Raw genomic sequence first — 16512 nt, 5'->3', positions numbered from 1 at the left:
TGTAACAAAAACAGTTAAAGTAAGTTTTATTACTTCTATAGATTAGTTATTATATATATTCCTCAAGGCTGCTCCAAAACTAATGTCTTCTATTTTAGATATTGGCTCACAACATCAGGGGTGGACATTGATGGCATGGAAGCAGAGATTGAACCTTCTCACCAATATTCTGTTTCATTTTGTTGTCGTGTAACAGATGGCAGCAGAGGGGCAGTCTGACAGAACAGCATCTGACATGGAAGTACACATGTGAAACAGAAGTGCAGAACTGAATTCCTCCGCGTAGAAAAAGTTGCAACCACTGGCATTTATAAACCCTTACTGAACATTTATGGAGATCAAACAGTAAATGTGAGCGCAGTGAGGCGATGGGTGGTGTGTTTCAGCAGTGGTGACAGCAAATGTGAGTCACCTCGGTGCAGGTTTTGATGAGAAATATGGCATGGCAGCTCTTGTTCATGGCCTGTAAAAGTGTATAGCTAATGGTGGGGACTACACTGAAGAACAGTTCTGTAGCAGAGAATTTGCTCTATCAAATAATATTACAGGGCTCTTTGCTGCAGTTTCCATGAAAATAAATAGGTTGCATTATTCTCAGAGCTGCTGACACATACATGGCCCAAGACAATTCCCCTTCAATTGATGTGGCCCAGGCAGGCCTAAAGACCAGACACTACTGAAGGAAGACATCTAGAAGATATCACTGACATATAATCTAATTTAAATCAGTTATCCCAGAAAGCATATTTTTCAAGTCAGAAGAACCCAGAAGAGTAGAATGTTACTTATAGACTCACCTTTTTCCATTTTGTCTTGCTCAATCTCTTCTCCACCTTTTCCTAGAATATTAAAAATATGATTCAATTGAAGTAAATTTACTTTAACTGTTTGCAATGAGAAAGAGCTAAAATATAATTACAGTTTAGATTCAAAATAAGATTGGGCTAACTAGACTAATTTATTTTAAAGGAATAATTATTTTAAAGCAAGCACAGTGCACTGACTGAACTAGAGTTACATAGAAGGTCTTTCTCTGCAGATGCTTCAGTTATTGCAAAATTCCTTCTGTCACAGAAATCCTATGAACGTTCCCCTTCAGATATTTGGTAATTTAAATGCTACATGGACATGATACAAGCTATTTCACAAGTATTTTGTTTATTAATTAAAAACTCATGAGAATACTAGCTTCATATATATTTGATTAAAAAGTGAAAAAACATTCATACAAATTGGAAACCTAAGTCACATATTCAGAAATAACTGAGGCACTTGGAAGCTTTTGTCATACTTCAATTTTTAAAATAACTAAACCCACGTTTTCTAAATAGCTGAATTCACGATCAGATGTTAACTAAGCACAAGTATAGCAAAAGATTGCATACTTGCAACAAAATCACGTCTGCAGATCACAAAGAAGATTCATGCAGAGACAGGCTTTTCTTCTGTTTCTCTGACCTTTTAACAACTTGTTCTTGTCTTACTCTTTTAACATTTGAAATGTCTTGCCCTATAATTCTTATGTTATTATTGTTTTCAATGTAATTCCAATACACTTCACAAACAATATTAAAGAGAGCTCAGACAATTTTATTTTCCTTGTCTCAGAGGAAATTCCTGTCTCACTCTTCACTACAGGTGCACAACTGTTACTAACTGCAGACAGTACACCTTAATTTAAATTCAGTACAAGGTACAGTGAGGATTAACTTTGTTAGGATATGAGAAATTAAATCATTCACCTTTTCAGTCACACCATAAGATACAGTTAAGTCATTTAGACTGAAGGAAACGAAGAAAAAGAAGAACTACAGAGTCAGTTGCATGCTACAAAATAACTTGGAAGATATTATTACTCTAACAGCACATTAATGAAAGCATTATTTGGGATGTACTAAAATACAGGTTTTTTTACATGTGATAGTAAATAAAAAGGTGTATCTGCCTGTCAATATGTCACCAGAAACACTGTGTTTTTAAAAGAGTAATAACAGCTCGAGATAGAATAGTTTGTATATTTGTATTTCTTTTATTCTACCAACTCAAAGCACATAAATAAGTCATAACGGGATAATAAACCATGATAGATCGTGTGACCTAACCACCCATTTTGCCTATACACTTCCCTCTTATTAGTAAGACTTGTATTCTCATTGGAACTCTTCTGATTCCCTCTAAGACACTTAGTGACCCATTTGTCGTCGTATCTGACACTTTAGTGACTTCTGCCAGTTCTTTTCCAACACAGCAAGAACAAGCATGAGATTATTACTCTAAAACACACTCCTGTCTCCTATTTCTTAGCCAGTTTCACATTTACTGAGTCTCATCAATATAAGGCTCATACAATATATACAGAATCACAGGAAGGTTTGGGTTGGAATGGACCTTTAAGACCATCTAGTTCTAAACCCCTATACATGTAGTTGCCTATATCTATGTACCAGGACAATTTCTCTCAGTTCTCTTGGGTTTCCTTCAATCTCCATTATGTTAAATGAGCAGTCATCAATTTTGATAAATTCTCTCCAATGCTTTTTATTTACTCCAGATTCTCCTTCTAGGTCACTGCTTTTCAAAATCAAGTAAAATTTCATCTTGTAAGGTTTCACCATCCCAAACTAAGAAATCTCATCAGTATAATCTTCTGCACAAATTGCCTTTTTCCCTCCACAATGATCTTTACCTTACTTCGATGGTGAAAAAGGTTTAAAATAATACTGTAGTATACTGGTTTTACTTCAAAATTTCCCTTCTTTTTGGTATTGTGATTTCCAAAAAAAGCAACTGAATCCAAGGCTTTATAGATTGAGATACAGCAAGAAACATCTTTTATGTTTCTACCTTGCTGCGTTATCTTCTTTATTTAGTTCTATTTCAACATTAAAATATCAAACTGTTTGAAGACAAAAATTAATGCAAGCTTCTTTTGAAGCACATGAATTGCATAGACACAACACCATTGTTTTTAATGTAGAATATGGACTGTAATAGGGAATATTTTCTGTGAAAGGTAGTTATATTACTTGCCCCATATACTAATCTTTGTTAAAGAGTAATTTCTCACCCATTTTAAGTTACAAATAGAAATTACATACAATGGGCACAAAGTCAAATTAGTTGCCTAATACCAAATAGTACAAAAGAAGAAATACGACACAATAATAAAAGATAGAGTAATGCCTAGACCTATCACATACAACCACCTAAAAATAAAAATTATTTCTTCTCACTAGACATTCTCTTTGCAAATTTTACTTTCAAACATATTTAAAAGAGAATAATCAAATAATTCACTTGGAGAATAATATTTGTTGCTATCTGAGACAAATATTTATGCTCGTTGTTAATGTGTTACACTCAGGAAAAAATAATGACACTAGAAAGACAAAGTTAATCTTCTGTGTTTTATTGCAAGCCAAACATTAAAACAGATGACAAACATTTTCCTTAATAGTTTTCTTGACCTTGCCCAGCTTGGCATATTTTTGTAAACATGAAGCACGTAAAAAAAACATACCCAGTTACAAAATACTTAAAATTCGATCACAGCATAATTTACTCTCACAGTCCCACAGTGCTAGAAATAGGCTGCCACTGTTATATAAAAACTCCTGCGTTCACCATTCTAAAATCACTCTCAAACTTCATCGCAAAATATGGCTTTGTAAAAGTTATTGCTATGCAGTTCACAACAACAGGTAATTTTATGAGTACATCCCACTCTAACCCACATCACAGTCTAAGAGTATTATTGCTTTCTTGAAAAGTCTAGAAGAAATCACTTTGGAACATCTTCTACACCTATTAATCAGATGCAACACTCACCTACTTAGAATCATACCGAAGTCATGAAGAAAATAAGCCAGCATAATTATGTCCCTTTAACTGTAAGTGTAAGCAACTGAAAACCTGACTTCAAAACAGTGTTACAGAAATTTAAAATCTCCTTGTCAACCAAAAGGCAACTGCTGTTAGGGTTTCAAAATTTATTTATTTATTTCTGTCTAAGCTGTTTTATTAGACTCAGTAGTTTCTTAATATCACAGAAATACTCCTGAGCCAAAAAGGAACACATGCAAATTGACAAAGACTAAAGTATGCCTTTGTAATTGTGGAACAGCAGCACAGCACAGGTAAAGAGTACACCTGTAATACTAAAACTCTAAATCACTCACTGCCTACATTTTAGTTGTGTACCGTTTACCAGAGCGTTTATAATTGCAGGCCTTAAATTCTGGCATCTTATTTTTCCTGAAGTTGAATTTCCACAGTTTCCATAGTTCACTGAATGTAAAGTTTCTTAAATCCAGCTTTGATATCATATATTAGTAGGAAAATAGGAGAAATTTTCTAAATTTGACTTGATTCTGATCATTTAGCTTTGTTTCAATTTACACTGACTCCCTGATGAGTTATTACGTAGTAAGCATCAAAATCAAATGCATATAAATAGAAAAGTTCTGATTCACATACAAAAGGTTTCTGAAAAAAGTCAGTAATCTGCTTTTTACTACGATTTAAACATATACATGAATATCAGACTTCTTAAAATCACCTGAACATCATGTCTTGCATCTGTTGACTTAGTGCCAGTGCAAAGAGATACAAGTCAAAATTCACAGCTTAGTGCATGCCTGATTAGTGTTTCTTACAAAATGCATTTAGGCTGTATGCTATATCAGCAGTTATAAAGCATTTCAAAATTCATAATATTTTTAAGTTTCCTTTCACCAAAATGCTCTGCACACACTGTATGAAACCACAACAAAAGATATATATTAAAATCTGAAAAAATGTACTTGTTGCTATATTATAAATAGAATATTAACAACTGTGTGAATAGCACATATGAAACGTAGCTCAAAGCTGCAACTCTGTCATGAACACAGAAGAAAAATAAAACTAATTAATTCACTAAACTTGACCCCTTCCCCCCCACCAAAAAAAAAAAAATTCAAGACAAGAATGTAAATTAAACAGCCAAGTGTTAAAAAAAAGAAAAGAAAAAAAGCTTACTAAGATGACAGTTGGCTACAACCCATTTACAGTATCTTAGTGTTTGCTCCCAGACCCTGAACTGCTCTGTAATTACATTGTAAGATCTATTACAACCATCTGCTCCCCTTTGTAGCGTATGGTTAGGGCTGGTCCTCCTGATGTAGGGACTTTTCTTTTGAAGCTTTAAGTATCTGAAAAAATAAGGGGAAATCTATATTAAAGGACCAACCAAAACACAGCTTACTATAAAACAAAACAAAAAAAATTAAAATAAATCTTAACTTTCTATTTAAAAAATGCAACTTTGTTTCAGACTTCAAGAAAGCTATCGTTTGTAGGTATAACCATAATGAATATGCACAAAGTTGCTGTAGAAGGTGGGAAATGTACACTTTCAAATATTTATCTGAGCAGTAAATTTTTTCTGAGCATATGGCACTCCATTTACCTCATAAAGGAAAATGTGGGCCATGTCATAAATACATGAAAATCTTTTTCTTTTTTTAATATGGTTAGGACAGGTACTGTGGGGAAAGGAGCCAGGGAATGAGGAAGGGTCAGTGTTTTGAAATGGAAACTTCTAAATACAAAGGATTTCAGTAGTTGGTAAAAATAAATAAAGAGTATACAAAATGGAAGGGTGAAAAATGAACCTTACATATTTTAAATCTGAACTATATACATGATAGATAAAAATGCAAATACAAGGAGTAGTAGCATCCCCCAAAATGTAGTATGTTTCCCTTCAAATATATCCCAGTAACTACCATTCTGTCACAATCACTGCAATCTATATGTAAATGAAAACAATCAAAAATCCTAAATCATCTATATCAAAAGCTTCCCTATTATACCACTCAATCGCAAATATTAGTCGTAGTTCAGCTAGTCTGGAATAATTTCAAAGTAATACTGCTAATAATTTTAGAAGTAAACTTGTGAATTGGAAAACAGCACATACAGATAAGAAAAGATGCAGTTGACTACTATTAACTACTTTGGTAATATGCCCTAAAGGCAGTAGAAAGCTTTTGGCTAGCATGGCAGCATTTTTGAATCCCATACCCAGTTTCTTCTCAATGGATATGTGAAAATGTTTCTTAAGCTAAATTTACCTTCAGATCTCTCTCCTGTTTTCCTGCCAAAATAATTAAGTTCCTATGTTTCAGATAAAAATAAAAAAACTAACCTGATAGGATGAACCATGCCTTCAATGAATTTGCATGAATTAACATTAACCAAGAATAAAAAGTCTGAAGTAACTTTGCTGAATAACTTAAACCACTAATATTTATGCTTATTGCATACACATACACACCCCCATTCATCTATTTACAGAGTGCACGTGCCTGTATAGGTATTCTTCATTCAGGAGCATTCTTAATTGTCTCTAACACAGTCAGTTCTAACATTATTGCTGAGTTAACAGAAAATACTTGCTTTGAATGCCTGATGTCATTAAATCATGACCAAAGGAGAAAAGAATTGTGACAACAAAAAACTCATATTGAACCCTCAGTCCAAAAATAAGGTAACTTTTTACTCTCTAGTAATGCAAATTTCGTCACCTAAGAGGAAAAAGTTGTGAGAATAATGTTTTCCTGGAAGCGTTCACATCTGGAGCAGGCAGGGAAACATTTAATAGCAGGAAAATGCAGTAACTGTAAATAATTTAACTCATGTACCTGCTTTTCTCAATTTTCAGAGATGTTGTATAGATTTCTGCGCTGCATTGATGAGCTTGTTACAAAATGCATCAATTGCTTGATGATTCTTCTGCCTCCAAAGTGGCTACCAGGCAACTGCACAAATTACTTTAAATCTTAAAGTATGTTTGAATGCTGTAGCTAATTTTGTGCTACAGATTATGAATGAAAATAAAGGAAGACTCAGGAGCATGATACTGTATATAACAGTTACTCATTTATTAAGTAACTGAATAAACAGGTTTTTATTTGATTTTCTCACTTTTCCCCCTGAAAGTGAATGTTTACATTTTCCTGTGCTGCTATTCTTATCCACTTCCAAAAGACACTTCAGTAGAAAGCTAACATTTCTTTGAAGGCTTCTTTAAAAAGCATGTTGCACTAATTATGAAAGTAAATGAAGGGTAAACATCTAGGAAAAAAAATACTACCTATTTCTGATAGTTTTTGATATTTCAGTATATACTCTTTCAGAGTAAAACAATTAAGTCATTTTTAATCCTTATGTTGTTTGAAGTCAGTAAGAACCCCATATCATATTATAAGAAAAGTAGAGTTGAAAATAGGTTCATTTCCTATTCATATCATATTCAACAGTCCCTCTGAATCTAAAAGAAGCTGCACAAATAGAATATTTGGAAAAGCATCTAGTACTGTGCAGCACAAGCAAGATTATTAAATACTACTGTTGATGTTTTATGAATGTAGGAAATGCATTCTCTGATGCAAAAACGGAGCTCTCAAATATAACACAAAAGTGACAAAAATACATTCCATAGAAACAAAATTCAAAGATTTCAAGCTGATAACCAGAGTTTGCATTGGGTTTCGAACTAGTGTATACAAGTCAAATTCATCATAATATCCTCATATCAACATAACTGACACTGTGCAGTAGAATTTTCTACTGTTGAAAGTTTCAAATACCCTCATAAGGACGTATTTATTATTTTAACCATAGGTAACTACATTTTCTGCAAGAAACCAGATGGATCTTTTCTTTTTCTACAGTTCTGCAATATGCCACAACTAACTAATGGAACACACGCTGCATTCACTGACTTATTGCCTATCCTGTCAAAGATAATTACTGCTTGTACTTAACACTGTTTATAAGCCTTGGTTAAAATACTTGATATTCATTATGAAAGTAATTACTTTTTTATTAGGTATCTATCAATGAACACTTATGGCTACAAACATTTCAACATAACATGTAATGGTTATGATAAACAGGTTAGAAAGATGCCTCAGACAAATAAGAAACAGAAAGAAATGCTTCAGATAAATAAATGTATTGCAACAAGCATTTCAGATCACCTGTGCTAAGGTTCAGCATGTAAAGTAAAACATGAACCCAACCATGCCGCCAATCAGTACTGGGAGACCACACAGACCACCTGCATTTTTCAGTTCTCTAGTTACTTCTGGCATGTCTAAGCACTGAATACAGCTTTCATACCCTGCTAGGAAAGAAAAGTCTCAGAGAATCACTTGGATTAATATACTATATTGCAAAGATTAACTAATGCACAAAGGTAGTCAAAAACTCCTTTGTCCAACAACAACGTCATAGAATGGCTTGGACTGGGAGGGACCTTTAAGATCATCCAGTTCCAGCCCCCTGCTATAGGCAGAGACACTTCCCTCTAGACCAGGTTGCTCAAAGTCCCATGCTGTCTGGCCCTGAATGCTTCCAGGGAGGGGGCATTCACAACCTCTCTGGGCAATTTGTTCCAGTGTCTTACCACTCACGTCACATGTGATCTCAGTACTACACCTAAAACAGCCCTCAGGCTCCTGGACTATGATTCCCTTAGTTTCTCGCTGAGAGACACAGCTTAGTCCTGTGCTCAACATTGCCACAGTCACAAAAGAACAAACTACTGACTTGTCATACTTGACTGTGATTCTATTAACTCCAGAAAAGTCAAATATAAAACACAAGCTTCAAATGAAGCAACTCTCTCCTGTCAGATAGGTTACTTAGGTAGCTACTCTAAAAATGGTTTTGGTAATTATTATTGTTCTGATGAAGGAGCTGGAAGTGCTCATTTTGTTTGTAAAACTGGTTATGTCAAGAAAAAAGATCTTAATAGTATGACAAAGCCAGGTTTTTTTAGAGACCAGTGCCTGAAGAAAGAGCCACTGCCAAACTCCGATAGGTCTGACTTATGTACAGAGAAGTAACATTAACATCACCACCCATGAGAAGTTACTCTGGAAAAGAAGCATCTGTATATTTTTAAACATGACACTTTTATTTTTACCTCTAAAGCAAAAATATACATCTCTTTCTGAAATCATTTAAAATAAGTTTTAATTTAAAACCACTCAAAAGTTTTACTTGAAATACTTCAGCATAACTCGCTCAATTTGCCATCACTCACATTTATTCAGGATGAGATAAAAATTATTGCTTCATAAGCACAAAACAACCTCAAAATGAGAGTAATGATAACCCTTCAGTACTCTCCAAAAATAGTTTGCAACACTTACCGTGTAGCTATAATTTCTGTGTGTGTGTGTGTGTGTGTGTGTGTGTGTGTGTGTGTGTGTAAAAAGAATAAGAAAAACAAACACTTACCCACTAGATCATCATTTGAATAATCCTCAGTTTGAACAGGGACTTCTGTAAATGAAAAGTGCACAAACAACTGAAATTGAATAGTTCTTTAAATGTTTACAGAAAGTCTAAAAAAAATTAAATAAAGTTTTCCTCTCATGCTCAAAGCAGTTATATATTAAGACTACTCTGTAATTACTTTGCAGAAGTGGAATACAAATTTTCATCAGCTAAAACTTTCCAGGGAAAAATTAATACTTAAGAAGATCACCAATTAACTTGTACCGCTGCATTATTAAAAAAAAAAAAAAAAAAAAAACTTCAGAATTCCAAAATTGTATTAATATAAGCACAAATCACCCAGTTTTTAAAAAACAAACCTCAAAAGCGTATTAAAATTCCCATACTTGCAAAGTTACGTTCCTAGCTGTAGTTGAGAACTACTTTACTTGAGAATTCAGCTGGTTTTAATTCAGGATGTATGTTTAAATTAGACATGCCACCAACTGCTACTTCTGCCAATAGGCTCAAGGTTGCACATAGCTACCTATTCATGCATAGAGGGAATCAGTTTTAACAGAAAAGAATTCATAATAGTTACAGTACTGACTGTAGGCAGTACGAAAAACTGAAAATAGGGAAATAAATGCTCTGACTCAAAACTTATGTATACCACTCAAAGCTGTGGTAATATTGTTCTTTGCTTCTTACATTTTGCTCTTTTCCAGAGTATGAATCACTGATTGGCAGGTGAAATATTCAGTCATATGACCAACTATAATCTTTTCATTATTATAGGTTATTCTGAGCTAGAGCACTCAACTTCTAAAGCTGAGCTTCCCTATACGAGCTTTTGAAATACTGACATTAGAAAACAAAGTAAACTATAGAAAGGAGCATGTTAGCTTCTAACAACAGTTATACTTCTCATTAATGAAAAAAAAAGTTCTGCAGTAAGAGAAGTTAGAATATATTTTTACAGTAGAATTCTATTCTATTGTATTTATCAACATTTTTGAAGTAGCAAATTCATGTGAAACATATATACAAACCTGATTCCTCTAGTCCAGTGGCCACATTATCTTCTGTATGCTTACTTTCTACTGTTATAAATAAATTTAAATATAAAAGTTACACAAAATTTTCACAACTTCCCTTCTATTCCTCACCTTAGGTCACATTAGTTTCAAACAAATAAGAATAAAACTGAAGAAAAAACAAGTTAAAATATCAGTAGCACAGAGGCAACTAAATACACTTCATATAAAATAAGTTTAGACCCTCTTAGTTAATGACTGTCATTCTGCCCCCTCCTCACAAAAAGGGATTTTATGATTGCTCTTTGTGTAAAACACTGAAGTTTGTTTTCCCATTTCATTACAATGCGTTTTTGAAATGGAAAATTTGAATAAACTACGGCAGCAAATCCTTAGTTATGCTGAGACTAAACTAATGAACACTTTCCTCTAGCTGACTGAATTAAGATCATGTTTGAAAAAAAAATCATATTTAATAATATTTCTAAGTTAAGTACTTTATAAAGAACATTTTCTAGTCTTTAAAAAATTCTGTTAAGAGAGAGAAATGGAAGGAAAATTTCTTTTTAAAAATTTAAAAATTTCTATTTCTTTATATATAAAAATTTCGTACCTGATTGTTTCTTCTCAATTTCTAAATCTTCAACAATTTCATCTCTAACTATAGAAAGATGAGAATATATAGTTAGTTTTTCTCTCTTAAAAAATACCAACAGCAACGAACAAGTGGATAGTGCAAACACTTGAAGCCCACAATAACAATATATATACCTGGTTCTGGGGCTTCATGTACTTCCTCAGGAAGGTCTTCAACAGCTAAGAAACATTTAATTCAGAGTAATAATGAAGACAAGTCCTAAACTGAAGAAACTTACATATAACACAAACAAGCAGAGCTCATACACAGAGATTTTCAATTGTGAACATAAAATTTCAAAAGGCAAATATGAGCTTTCATCAGTTTTGAGGAAATAAAGAAATACCTTACATTTTCTTTCCTGGTTTTCTATAGAACCACTGTATTCATTAGGTGAATACTTCAAAATCTAACTTCTAAACAAATGTCATTTGGATTAAGACATAATATCTTTAAAAGAGGGCATTTAAAAAGAAAATCCACCTTAGTCCTTATGAGCATGTCTTTCAGTTTCATCTTTTGCATTATCAACTACATCTGGAAGATGCATGAAAAACCCATAACCTTCTAAAGTAAAAGACCTTGAAGGAACTGACAAGCAGGACAAGAAACAAGAGCTAAGTAAGGGCAAATTTAGAAACACATTTATGAGCTGAAAATGATTTTTTTTCAAGTATCTTTACCCTTACAAAGATTACTCTTACTGACTGGCTTTAGTAACGAAATACAGCATAGTCAGCAACCTAAATAGCTAATATTTCTACACTTTGCCCCTTACTTCTCCCCTTATTCTATTCCTATGCATAGGTCTGTGGGCAATTAGTTTACCTACATACGAAACGAAGATTTTTTTAAATATATAACATAGGTAAATATAGACATACACACATCAATACACACACAAGTATATATACCAATAGTTTATACCTGTATCTTGCATCTCAGTCACTTTCTCATCTTCTGATTCTTAAAGATAAGGAAAAATATATTGTTGATTCATTCAGACTACACTAAAAATAGTTTAGCTTTTAGGCACCTAAATCATTTTCTATGGGAAAACTCTCAAAAGCTTTCTCCAGTTTTGAGGCCTGCACAGATTACTGAATTCTTAATGGAATCCACTGTGGGAATTCAGGAGTGGGAATGACTGTTCACAAGGGTTGACAATGACAGGACAAGGAGGAATGGTTTTAAACTAAGACAGGAGAGATTTAGGTTAGATGTTAGGAGGAAGTTTTTCACTCAGAGGGTGGTGACTCATTGGAACATGTTGCCCAGAGAGGTTGTGGATGCCCCATCCCTGAAGGCACTCAAGGCAAGGCTGGATGAGGCTCTGGGCAGCCTGGTCCAGTGGTTGGCAACCCTGCCCATGGCAATGGGGTTGAAACTTTAAGGTCCTTTCAACTTAGGCCATTCTATGATTCTGTGAATTCTACACATAAAACAAATACCAAATGTGAACATAATGCTGAAATTCCGGCATTTCTACCCGCTCAGATAAAATATTTAAAGAAATGACAATAATAAAACCATAATTCTGCGCAACTATAATAATTCACTTGTACTCCTATATTTTAAGGAGAGAGCTAGTATAGTTTTCATAACTCTGAACAAGAAACAGGCTAAAAATACAAATTATTTTTACTTCAAATAATGTCTGAAAATGGGTAAAATGCTGACCATTTATTGTGTAAATCTTTGATACTTGATTGTGAATTTTAAAATGAAAAATTTCAGTGTGCATCTAGCACATTGGATAATTTCATTATCTGAAGAGATACTAACCCTTTTATCAATCATTAGTAAATCATTAACCAAATTGAACGACGTTGGCGTAAATCTCCACTGAGCTGTTAGTTATGAACAAAGCGAGTACAGTACGGTAATATTGACCAATACAGACACAATGAAGTACCACTGATGTGGCCATGGTTTTGTTAAAACGGAAAAGGGGGGTGGGCGGGGAGGAAGGATAGTTAGCATGAGATGTTCTCAATATTTTATGCCACAAAGGCACAGAAGAGATCAATATGGGAATTTAACCAATATGTATTTTATACATTTGTTCCAATGTTACAGACTTACTGTTCACATGGAGTTTCAAAGACCAAAAATACCTTATCACAGCACTTATGATTTTATAAATATGACTGCAAGAAAAATTTTAGGACAAAACAATTTCATTTTCTATCAAAGAAAGACTATCATAATAATACAACAGTAAAATAAGGTCTATGATTCAACATATAAAAGTTAAACATAACAGTTGTCATACCATGTTCATTATAAACACCATGCACTTGGTCCTCTGTTTAAAGAGAGGAAAAGAAATCAATATTAACATTCAATGAATGTGGAAGAAAGTAAATACAAACGGTGCAGGTCAAGTTCATTCAGAAAAAATAAATCAAATACATACTATTTTATATTGTATTACAATTCATAATAAAAGAGTCCACTGAAATTGAAGTATTTATAGATTATTGTGGGAAAAAGTAAGAAGCTTTCCTTACCAAATGACTTCTCATATAATTAAGATTTTATTGTAAAAGACATGAAATCAACTATAAATAACCTATAATTCATAACAGAAATACCCATCAGTTGTTCTTACATACAGTAAAACTTTTCAATGCACTGTGAATTTTTTTTTTTAGTTTTTAAGTTATCACTTTTTTCCTGCCATTTAGACATACCACCTCCAAAAGTCTTTAGCAAATTCAAAATGCTTTTTTTAATCTACAGAACTATTCCCATGCAATTTAAAATATAAATATCCTTCATATTTAACCCTCACAATACTCTTCTGCTCATTTAGCTCACATGACAGAAACCCTTTTTTTTTTAGATTACACTAGGAAACTGATGCTATATACAAGCTCCAACCTGGAAAGGGAGGGGACAGATTTTTTGGAGGATAAAATTCACTCAAAAGTAGTAAGATACTGGATTGTACCTGTGTAGTGTTCAACAGCATCTTCTAATGTTAGCTCAGCATCACCTTAAATAAAAATATTCAATATTTTATTGTCTTGTCAAGTTTTCATGCAACAACTAAATAGCACAACTCATATTATTCGGCTCAAAAATAACAGAAATATGCACATAAATATCAAAACATTTATTTGAAACTTACAGTGAGATTATAAGACACATCCAGAAGTGTACATAATTATAATACAAATATGCTCAAACTAATTACAAATACACATAGGTCTTTGACAATCACAGAATGATTTGGGTTGGAAGGGACCTTTAAGATATCTAGTTCCAACCCCCCTGCTATAGGCAGGGATACTTCCCTCTAGACCATGTTGCTGCAAGTCCCATCCATGTGGATCCATGTGGAGTCTTTCATCAACCAACACTCCTAAATCTTTCTCCGCAGGGTCTCTCTCGCCATTCTCCACCCATCCTGTAACTGTGCTTGAGATTGCCCTGATACATTTACTATTAATTTATTATTACATTATATTAATGTATCATTTATTACATATTATGCAGAGGGGGGTCCATCCATCATATCTATTCTTCTCCAACTTGGTGTCAAGTTGTTATGCAGGAGAGCGTCAAATGCTTTGAGCAAATCAAGGTGGATGATAGCAGTTGATCTTCCTTTTTCCACTGACACCATAACACCATAAAAGGCCACCAAGTTTGTCAGGTATGATTTGCCCTTGGTGAAGCCACATTAGTTAACCATAGGAGGATCTGCTCCATGACCTTGACAGGCACAGAGGTGAGACCAACTGGCCTGTAGTTCCCTGGATCTTCTTTCTCACTCTTCTTGAAAATGGGAGTCATGTTTCTGTTTTTCCTGACAGCGGGACCTTCACCAGCTTGTCGTGACCTTTCAAACATGATGGATAATGGCTCGACAAATTCAACCACCAGTTCCCTCAGAACCTATGGATGGATCTCATCGCATTATATAGGCTTCTGCACCTTCAGGTTCTTCAGATAGTCTCAAATCTTATCTCTTCTTACATTGGTCATATCTTGCATCACCCAGTTCCTACGTTTGCTTTCTGCAGCTTGGGTAGCGCAGCTAAAACCCTTGCCAGTGAAGACTAAGACAAAGAAGTAATTGTCATCTCAGCCTTCTCCATATTCTTGTCTCCAGTTTCCTTCTGGAGAGGACCCACATCTTCCCTAGCCCCGCCTAGCATCATAATCCATTGATTATTTACTCCAGTAAATACTTAAAGCAAGCATTTGTGGATTGGATTCATGGAATGTTATGTATACAGCTGTAATGGTAACATGGATGTAAAAATTTTATTTGATGCTATTTGAAAAAATCTGCTTAAAAATAGAACTGTGACATACATAACAGTAAACATGACACTTCAAAGCCTGCTTAAAGAAGTATAAGTGATTATGTTGCGATCTGAATTTATGAAAATGTACGAACCTGGAGCTTCTGGATCGCTTGCTGTGTTTTCCACATCCATATCATATTCATAAGAAACTGAAAATAAAATATGAAAAGACATATTTTCTCAATACTCACTATTGTAACTTACATCAATAATATGTCTTTTAATAGCTCAATTTAGCTATCTAGTTGAAAACTATTAAATCAAAATCTTATAAATTGACATTTCACATTAGACAAATAGCAACCTAATGGAAGGTGGTGCTGGATCCTTTTGCTGTAACAGACAAAATTTTGTTGCCACTATATTTGGTATAAGAAAGGAATGTAAAACCCAGAACTAGCATTGGGACAAAGAAAATAAACATAGCTTAAACTGAAATCCACTGAAACTTGATTTAAATGGAATAGAATGCCTAAACTATAAAGAAGCATTATTAGCATCCAGAAGATGCTTCTCAGATAGCTAAGGGATTTGATTTAGTAGTTGGGTAGGGATAGTGATAGGAGGATGGTTGGACTAGATGATCTTGTAGGTCCTTTCCAACCTTATGAACCTATGAACCTATAGCAGGGAAATTTTAATATCCAACTGATGGATCTCAATAGATGGACTAATAGGTAAGATTACACACACCACATCCTTACCCCTAATCTGGAGAGATATGGATTTGAAGGCTAGACTATTTGGTGAACAAAGGCTTTATGGGACGGTTATATCCAGAGTGCTGTGGGTTAATGGCACTAGGTCCAGATGGGGGCTGGGGACAAGCAATGTCCACCAGGTACCTGTCTTAGTATTGGTGCTCTTTAACATCTTTATCAATGCCACAGACTGTGGAATCAAGTACAGCCTCAACAAGTTTGTGGATGACACCAATATGATTGGTGCAGTTGATACAGTAGAAGGAAGGGATGTCATACAAAGAGACCTGGACAAGTTTGAGACGTGGGCCCATGAGAACCTAATGAGGTTCATCAAGGCAAAGCGCAAGGTGCTGCACTTGGGCAATCCCAAATGTATGTATAAACTGGGAGAAGAAACTAAGAGCAGCCCTGTACAGAAAGACCTGTGTGGTCCCGGTGGATGAAAAGCTGGAAGAAAGCCAGCAGTGTATGTTTGCAGTCTGCAAGGCAAAATGTACCTCGGGCTGCATCAAAAGAGGGGTGAAATGATTCACCCAAAA

At 34.3% G+C, this 16512-nt stretch overlaps 1 protein-coding gene across 1 annotated transcript in view; it reads right to left on the bottom strand.

Moving 5' to 3' along the window:
• ASPH (aspartate beta-hydroxylase) overlaps window positions 1-16512 on the bottom strand; it is a 104151-nt gene that overhangs the window by 44389 nt on the left and 43250 nt on the right. The window contains exons 9-17 of the mRNA XM_065751930.1: window positions 15362-15418; window positions 13904-13948; window positions 13223-13255; window positions 11875-11913; window positions 11082-11126; window positions 10924-10971; window positions 10326-10376; window positions 9295-9339; window positions 798-839 (exon numbers count right to left, since the gene is read on the bottom strand). Coding sequence (XP_065608002.1) covers window positions 798-839; window positions 9295-9339; window positions 10326-10376; window positions 10924-10971; window positions 11082-11126; window positions 11875-11913; window positions 13223-13255; window positions 13904-13948; window positions 15362-15418 — 405 coding nt within the window. The remainder of the gene's footprint in view (window positions 1-797; window positions 840-9294; window positions 9340-10325; window positions 10377-10923; window positions 10972-11081; window positions 11127-11874; window positions 11914-13222; window positions 13256-13903; window positions 13949-15361; window positions 15419-16512) is intronic.

The sequence above is a fragment of the Cyrtonyx montezumae genome, unplaced genomic scaffold (genome assembly GCF_038088225.1).
Source record: "Cyrtonyx montezumae isolate F1298 unplaced genomic scaffold, pur_monq_1.0 scaffold_8, whole genome shotgun sequence".
Lineage (NCBI taxonomy): Eukaryota > Metazoa > Chordata > Aves > Galliformes > Odontophoridae > Cyrtonyx > Cyrtonyx montezumae.
Note: the sequence above shows the minus strand (reverse complement) of the source record. Positions and strands in the feature narration are given on the sequence as shown.